At 41.5% G+C, this 8617-nt stretch overlaps 1 protein-coding gene across 1 annotated transcript; it reads right to left on the reverse strand.

Annotated features, from left to right (window-relative positions):
* Positions 1-414: 414 nt before the first annotated feature.
* On the reverse strand, positions 415-8402 carry LOC131687719 (uncharacterized). Its single transcript, XM_058971814.1, has 3 exons — positions 7381-8402; positions 2673-3895; positions 415-467 (listed from the first exon to the last, which is right to left on the reverse strand). Exons 1-3 carry the CDS (start codon positions 8400-8402, stop codon positions 415-417), a joined length of 2298 nt encoding a protein of 765 aa, XP_058827797.1.
* Positions 8403-8617: the final 215 nt, after the last annotated feature.

An 8617-nucleotide genomic window follows, 5' to 3' on the forward strand; every position in this document is an offset into this window, starting at 1 on the left:
GTGGGTAGACTGATCGAGGAAGAATGAGAAAGAGTATGATTGTGAAAGACATGAATGAGAGTATGTAAAGGGAAGGAAAGGAAGAGAAACAATTGTTATTAAATTTGTTTTTGTCTTTGGCGAATGGCTTTAGACAGTATCTGGATAGGAGAAAGACGGTATTAGAGTTTTGTCTTGTCTTCTACGAATTACATAACCTATTTTGTCTGGGCGGCAGCTGTTGACTTTTTATTCTGGAAGAGCATGGGGATGGCAAATGCTTATTTTTTCTGACGGACCCTGAGATAGCTAATTCACATTTCCAAATATGACCAAAATCACAAAAGTAGGCTGAGGCATGGCGAGTTTCACCGTTGGAGATTCACATAAATTGGAAGAAAAGAGCTCCCTAACGGGAAAAATCATTGTTTCAAATTAACTAGTATCTCCGAAGGAAGTAGGCCCATAGTTAAGGTCAATCTCTATATCTGTTTCGAGATTAAAGATTACAAATATTATTACTTATTTTTTTTTGCTTAATCTATAAAACAATTATTGCTTCGGCATGGCGAGTCTCACCGCATAAGAATCCCATAATGATCTGGAAGAAAAGAGCTCCGTGCTACGGAAAAATCATTGTTTCAAATTAATTGGAAACTTTAGGGGAAGTAGGCCCATGCCGATGGGTCATTAAAAAAAAAACCTTGTTTTTTTCCATCCCGACTCCGGGAGGATTGTAACCTCCGAGTCCGGTTACATTAACTGCTTCCAATATATACGTGCACAATTGGATTAAAAACACATGTAAATAAATCTATTGATGAATCTTATCCTCTATTCCTTAGCTAAACATAAAATTATTTATAGTATTAAACTAGCTTAAACACTAATATTAACATTTCCTATTCCAACATGGTGTCTGAATTTGTCCCATTAAATAAACGCAAATGAATTAAAACAAATGAATTAAATTTATATTAAATTACTTAAGACTATGAATATACCCTATTATTGAATTTAAAATCAAATTTGAACTTGCTATAAAATGTTCCCATACCCCTTGACGCCATAATCCTAACTCTTTGACATTTCCCTGAGTCCCACTACGCAACGGATATTCTCCTGTCATTCGGCATCGACTTTCACATTCAGGACATCAATAAAGATAAATACGGATGGAAGCGATGGATCAGGCCTCATTTTCTGACAAAAGTGACACGTGAAAGCAGAAGCCGACCGACCGACAACCCTGCACTGGGAGAGTTCGATTGTGTGCACGGTGGCCCTAGCTTTACATAGTCGACCAGTTGGCCCAATCCGGGTGTGGACCTAGCCCGACCGGTTTCTTTCGTCGACGACGAAACAATCGATCCTGAGACCAACATCGAGGAAAGATTTCTGCTGCTGTAGCTGCTGCCGCTGGAGGGCGGTTTGATTTATGTTGCGCCAAATCGAGCAATCGTCGTGACAAGCAGATGGAGACGCCGTTTGCTACTCCACCGACATTGGAGGAATATTGAGGCCGGAAGTAATGGCACAGAAACCGTAAGCGCGTGTAAATCTTTTCCTTTTATTCTTTTCCTTCCTAAAAAACAAAATTTCTTATTAAAATATTAAATGAATAACATGGCCTTGTCTTATTATGCATGTATGAACATATTTGTTTAAAATCTTTACTGCCAGAGCCTTTTTCACAAAATATTTTCGGTTGGTTCGGCAGTTATGGAAGACAGTCCGCAATTCTTCCGGAGCCAATTGCCCCCGCCGGGCAAACGTAAGTGATTAGTTACACCTTATCAAATAAACAAATTGAAAAAAAAATAGTTGTAGATAATGAAATTTCCCATGCGATTTTCACTTTTAGTAATATTTGAATGTCTATAGCAATACCTAGTGGTAAAAATGTTAAACAATTTCATTGCAAAACCTACTTTTTCAAACAAAAAGTCTTTAAAATAAAAAGTTGTTCTGGAGCCCCCGACAGAATATTTTACTTTTGATTACTACAGTGCGACGCGTTCGTTTAGCCGCACTCGTCTTTCGAATTTATTTCAAACAGAAACAAGTAGAATGTCATAGAATATAATTTAGTTTTATTTCTCATTACTAAACAAAAGCAAAAGATCCAATTTCTTCAAAAATAGTTCACGCAGAAAAATTATAATGAAAAAATTCGTAAATTCCCAGCTGCATTAGTTTAGCCGCACATCGGATCGGATCGGAATTAGAAAATTTGTTATATTTCCACCGGAAATTTAATATTTGGTAGCTCCTCCTTTATTCTTAATGACTTCGAAAATTCTGTTGGGCATTGAGTTAACGAGGTTTCGGATAGTTAGTGGATCGATTTATTTATTTATTTATTCTTATTTTTCATCTGACCTATGTTGGTCTACATGAAATGTAGTTGAATGGGAAAAGCCCATTTCAGGATATACTTCAGAAGCAATCCTCAAATGGGCGTAAAAACCCATTATCTTTTCATATATTCACACCTAATTACAATGGATTCACACTACAATAAAATATAATAACATAGTACACAGCATTACATAAATAAAAAATACAAATATTACAAAAAATGAATCTTAAAATCTAAGTCAACCTTCTTAGTCTATTTTTGAAAACATCACAAGATACAGAAAAGTCAAAATGGCCATAAACACTATTGAAAACATTACACATCGCCCTAATGGGTTCCTTTTGACCGTACTCGGTGCGTTGAAACTCGAGTCTTAAAAAGTTATGCGATCTGAGACTTCTCGGGGGCACATTGACATTTATTTGTGAGAGAATATCTGGAGCATCTATTTGGCCAGTTAATATCTTCCCAACAAATACTGCTCTAAATGTGTTCCGCCTTTTGGCTAGGGTTTCCATATCGAGCAGACGACAGCGATCGATGTACGGTGGTAGCTCTGTTGGGTTACGCCACGGCAGAGTTCTAAGAGCAAAACGGAGGAATCTTGCTTGCACTGCTTCTATTCGGTTGATCCAAATGCTTGTGTAAGGACACCAAATGGGTGCTGAAGCTTCCAAGACAGATCGCACAAGTGAAAAATAGAGTGCCCGCAAACAATATGGATCAGTGAACTCTTTGGCGATTCTTATAATGAAACCGAGATTTCTATTTGCCTGTGCTGTAACATGAGAGTAATGATTTCTGAATGTCAGTTGTGAGTCCAGAAGTACACCGAGGTCTCTGACAACTGTCATTCTCTCTAGCGATTCCCCGGAAATGGTGTAGTTCCACAGTATTGGATTTTTTCTACGTGTAAAAGATATTATGGAGCATTTGGACACGCTGAGAGCCAGCAAGTTGCGATTACACCAACAAGAAAAAGCATCTAAGTGTTTCTGTAGTTCCTTGCAATCTTCTATTGACCGCACAATAAGAAATAGTTTGAGATCATCGGCATATATAAGTCTACACCCAGGAGGTATAACAAAACAAACGTCATTGAAAAACAACGAGAAAAGCAACGGTCCTAGATTGCTCCCTTGAGGCACTCCCGACAAGTTGATAAAACTGTATGACTCGTTATTTCCTAATTTTACACACAGAGAACGATTTACGAGATATGATTTAAGCCACCCTATAAAATAATCCGAAGCGCCCAGCCGCTTCATCTTTGCCAGTAGAAGAGAGTGATCTACACGATCGAATGCAGCCTTGAGATCCGTGTATACAGTATCGACCTGAGATCCAAGTTCAATATTTTTAATACAGAGCGAAGTGAATTGGGCTAGATTAGTAGTTGTCGATCTACCAGGAAAAAAGCCATGTTGGTCCTTCGATATATATGCTCTGGTCTCGCGAAACAGCACATTTCCTACTAATATTTCAAATAACTTTGAGCCAGCGCAGAGTGAAGTTATGCCACGATAGTTCGCAACATTTTGCTTATCACCTTTTTTAAAAACCGGAAACAATACTGATTTTTTCCAACAGACAGGGAACGTTGATTGCGACAGCGATTGGTTAAAAATTAATCTTAAAGGCGTACATAAAGCGTTTGCGCATCTTTTGATTATAATGGAAGGAATACCATCTGGTCCTGCCGATGTTGAAGACTTTAGCTTTCTCATAGCAGTTAGAATATCTTCGTCAGTAAATTGAATAATGCCTAAGTTAATTACATCATGAGGGACATCCTGAAGACTATATTCTATCTGAGTAGAGTTGGCCGAGACTTTTTTAAACACACTTGAGAAATGCTGCGCAAATAGGTCACAGATGCCGCTTGGGGTACTTGATGTTTCATTTGCAAGGAACATACTGGAAGGAAGCCCATTTTCTTTACGTTTCCCGTTAACGAAAGACCAAAACTGCTTTGGATTTTGTTTCAGGTTCGATTGGGTTTGTGCGACGTGTCTTGAATAGAGAAAGCGATTATATGCCTTGTAACTGTTGCTGGCTTCAATAAACTCTCGTTTTGTGAGGGGGTTTCGTCGGCTGGTGTAATGCCGAAGTGCAGCTGCTCGCAGTCTTTTCAGTTTACGTAATTGACGATTGGACCACGCTGGTTTTGGTCGGGGACTTGGTGCGGGAACATGTAATTTGAAAAGTTGTTTTAGGACCAGAGAAAGTTTTTCTACGGCAACATCCACATTGATCGCAGAATTTAGCAAAGTCTCCCAATCGATTGCCTGCAGTGAGTTGTGGAGCCTATTGAAATCAGTTTTTGAAAAATTGAACTCCCTGACATCTAGCATTTCGTCATAAACAACTAACTGGGGACAGATCTGCGTTACTAGAAGAGGAGGATGGTGTGCGTCACAAGCAACTAACGGCTCAAGGGCTTCTGAAACGGTGCAGTTAATAGAAGCTTCTTCATTTACGAAAAGGAGGTCCAGGGTTCGATTTCGTCTGTTATTTACTGTACACATTTGCAGCATGTTCAATACAGACATTCCGTCCAGTAAGGCAATACTCGCTCTAGAGAAGGTTGATTCAGAAGGGTCTGGGAAGGCATAGCCGGAGGAGGTACTTTTCCATAGAAGTCCAGATTGATTATAATCACCAAACAGTAGATGAGCCGTGTTGGGTTGAATGGAAGTTGCGATGTCAAGTGCTGAGTCTATGTGCTTCTGAATAATATCACTATCACATGCGGAGTCGGGGGGAATATACACTACGCCAACACAAATATTAGTATCGCGACCGCGAATATCTACCCATAGTTGTTCGAGATCGGTTCTAGCATTTTTTTGTTTAGACGAGAGCCGGTTGGACACTGCGATAAGCACACCGCCACCGCGTTTTTTCCCTGTACTGTCTGGATCGCGATCGTTACGGTGAGCCGTGTACTTTGAGCCGAATAACTGGAGTGAATTGATTTGATCATTCAGCCACGTTTCGGTTAAAACAATAACATCATATTCGGCGTCTGAAACAGCTATGAACAACTCGTCAATTTTGGTGCGTAGTCCTCTCACGTTCTGATAGTAGATACTAAGATGTTCCTGCAAGTAATGTCCTGGCGGTTGAGCGGTAGAAAGATGAGCGGCGATGACGTCCACCTGTAATAGGGGTGGGTTTTCAGCGGGAGCAGCATCTGTATGTCCTGCTTCGGAAGAACATATACATTCATTTATTTACCTGACAGGGAAAGTTGGCTACCATAATATAAAAGTTCCGTGGAGAGCAGAACGTCGATGATAGAATCTGGCTGATTGCACCCGTCGGAATGCTGCAATTGTGGATCTAGTTTAAGGTGCGCAGTATCTTGAGTAGCTTCGGGAGGACATATACCCTCCTTAGCTTTACCTGACCGGGAAAGGTCGCTGCCATAACATACAAGTTCCGTAGAAACCAAAAGAACGTCGTTGATGGAATCTGGCTGATTGTACCCGTCGGAATGCTGCAATTGTGGATCTAGTTTAAGGTGCGCAGTATCTTGAGTAGCTTCGGGAGGACATATACCCTCCTTAGCTTTACCTGACCGGGAAAGGTCGCTGCCATAACATTCAAGTTCCGTAGAAACCAAAAGAACGTCGTTGATGGAATCTGGCTGATTGCATCCGTCGGAATGCTGCAATTGTGGATCTGACCGGGAAAGGTCGCTGCCATAACATTCAAGTTCCGTAGAAACCAAAAGAACGTCGTTGATGGAATCTGGCTGATTGCATCCGTCGGAATGCTGCAATTGTGGATCTAGTTTAAGGTGCGCAGTATCTTGAGTATCTTCGGGAGGACATATACCCTCCTTAGCTTTACCTGACCGGGAATGGTCGCTGCCATAACATACAAGTTCCGTAGAAACCAAAAGAACGTCGTTAATGGAATCTGGCTGATTGCACCCATCGGCATGCTGCAATTGTGGATCTAGTTTAAGGTGCGCAGTATCTTGAGTAGCTTCGGGAGGACATATACCCTCCTTAGCTTTACCTGACCGGGAAAGGTCGCTGCCATAACATACAAGTTCCGTAGAAACCAAAAGAACGTCGTTGATGGAATCTGGCTGATTGTACCCGTCGGAATGCTGCAATTGTGGATCTAGTTTAAGGTGCGCAGTATCTTGAGTAGCTTCGGGAGGACATATACCCTCCTTAGCTTTACCTGACCGGGAAAGGTCGCTGCCATAACATTCAAGTTCCGTAGAAACCAAAAGAACGTCGTTGATGGAATCTGGCTGATTGCATCCGTCGGAATGCTGCAATTGTGGATCTAGTTTAAGGTGCGCAGTATCTTGAGTAGCTTCGGGAGGACATATACCCTCCTTAGCTTTACCTGACCGGGAAAGGTCGCTGCCATAACATACAAGTTCCGTAGAAACCAAAAGAACGTCGTTGATGGAATCTGGCTGATTGTACCCGTCGGAATGCTGCAATTGTGGATCTAGTTTAAGGTGCGCAGTATCTTGAGTAGCTTCGGGAGGACATATACCCTCCTTAGCTTTACCTGACCGGCAAAGGTCGCTGTCATAACATTCAAGTTCCGTAGAAACCAAAAGTACGTCGTTGATGGAATCGGGCTGAATGCACCCATCGGCATGCTGCAATTGTGGATCTGACCGGAGAAGGCCGCTGCCATGACGGGCAAGTTCCGTGGGAAGCAGATGAACGTTGTTTATGGTACGATCTTTTGAACTGTACAATGATTGCTACTTTGAATAATCGATCATGTTTTTCCGCTTTTCTAAGTGTTTAGTGTAAACCGGGCAAAGGACACTCCAAGCATCGTGATTTGTGTCAATGGTAAGCTTTCTCTTAATGTTGAGATTTTCACAGTTTGCACATTTCTGTGTCTTGGATTTGCATTCTTTCACGGGGTGGTTTTCACTGCAGATTGGGCACTTTGAAGTTTCTGCTTTGCATTCATTGCTCTTGTGGTTGTATCCGCAACATTTAAAGCATCTTGTCACCTGCAGTCCATCAAGCACTCTGCATCGGTCCCACCCGCAATTAAGTTTTTCTTTCTGCATGACCGCTGTGAACGTTTTAGCATCGAGTTCAATGATAGCGCTGCAGTTGTTGAACTGAAATTTCTCATTGCGGTATGCTTTTCGAAGCTTGAAGTGCGTCAGGTTTTCAAAGACGTCGTTTTGGCTCACTAATGTGTCTCTCAGCTCATTTTCATCCAGTACATCACTCATGCCGACTAGTTTGATAGTAGGTCGTAAATTCTCCCTGACACTGACATCGTATTTGCCGTCCATGTTTTGCTCTACGTGTTTCTTCAACAGCTCAACACTTTCATCATCTTTCAGCGCAATTACAACCTCACCATTCTTGCCGTTAGTCGCTCGTTTTACATTCACACTTCGAGCATCCACTTTCCTTCGCAGCTCAGCACGCGCATCGTCAACCTGTATGCCTTCTTTTGGTCTTATGATGACTACTGGGTCGGGCTTTTGAATGGAATCCTTTCTCTTGATTTGTTCTAGAGTTTTGTTGTCGGTTCGACCTTTCACCGCATCCGCAAAGCTTGTTTTTGGCGTTTCGTCGTTGTGGTTTTCACACTCATCCACTTTCCTCCGCTTGGCAGATGATCGCGTAAGTATACGTCGAGGCAGCTCATCCTTATCTCCACCAGCGTCAGTAGACCGTTTATTAATTCGCACTATTTCTTCACATACTATCTTTTTCACTGTTTGTTTAAAATTTTTTGCCATTTCCATAACACCCGCGAGATCATCTAATTTTTTGGCAATTTCATCTAGTCGTTTTTCACTGTGCCTATCCTCGAACTCATTCAACGCTAGACACGCATCGCACACGAACACGGCATTGTGGATCTTCTGCAATAGCACTATTTCTTCTTCCGTCGCCCCGGGTAGACAACGTACATGGATCGATAATTTACATCGACCGAAGCATTCAACACTTGCATGACCATCTATAATAGGCGTAGCGCACTGAGCACACGGCTGGCTAGAGCTGCCGGGCTCTTTTTCTTCTGCGTTCGTATCCACGGGCATCTGGCCCGGGCAAAAAATGATAACAAAACAGACACTTAGCAGCGATTATGGAGTCTGAAATTTTACAAATATCTCCTTTTCCGAACCACAGATTAACAGCACTTGTTATTTATTGTTGTGGACCCACTTTCTCACTCTACATAAATTAAAAATATTTTTGCACAACCAGATATTACACATAAAAATATGTCGATTTGTGATCAGACATAAAAACT

Source organism: Topomyia yanbarensis, chromosome 3 (genome assembly GCF_030247195.1).
Source record: "Topomyia yanbarensis strain Yona2022 chromosome 3, ASM3024719v1, whole genome shotgun sequence".
In the NCBI taxonomy this organism is placed as follows: Eukaryota; Metazoa; Arthropoda; class Insecta; order Diptera; family Culicidae; genus Topomyia; species Topomyia yanbarensis.

Excerpts from the sequence above, each read along its gene's own strand:
- LOC131687719 (XM_058971814.1), bottom strand. The coding sequence starts at position 8,402 with ATGCCCGTGGATACGAACGCAGAAGAAAAAGAGCCCGGCAGCTCTAGC. Across the intron at positions 3,896-7,380 it reads AAAGAAAAACTTAATTGCGG|AAAAGGTGATAAGCAAAATG; the intron begins GTGGGACCGATG and ends TCCGGTTTTTAA. Across the intron at positions 468-2,672 it reads GTACGGTCAAAAGGAACCCA|ATATAGAGATTGACCTTAAC; the intron begins TTAGGGCGATGT and ends ATCTCGAAACAG.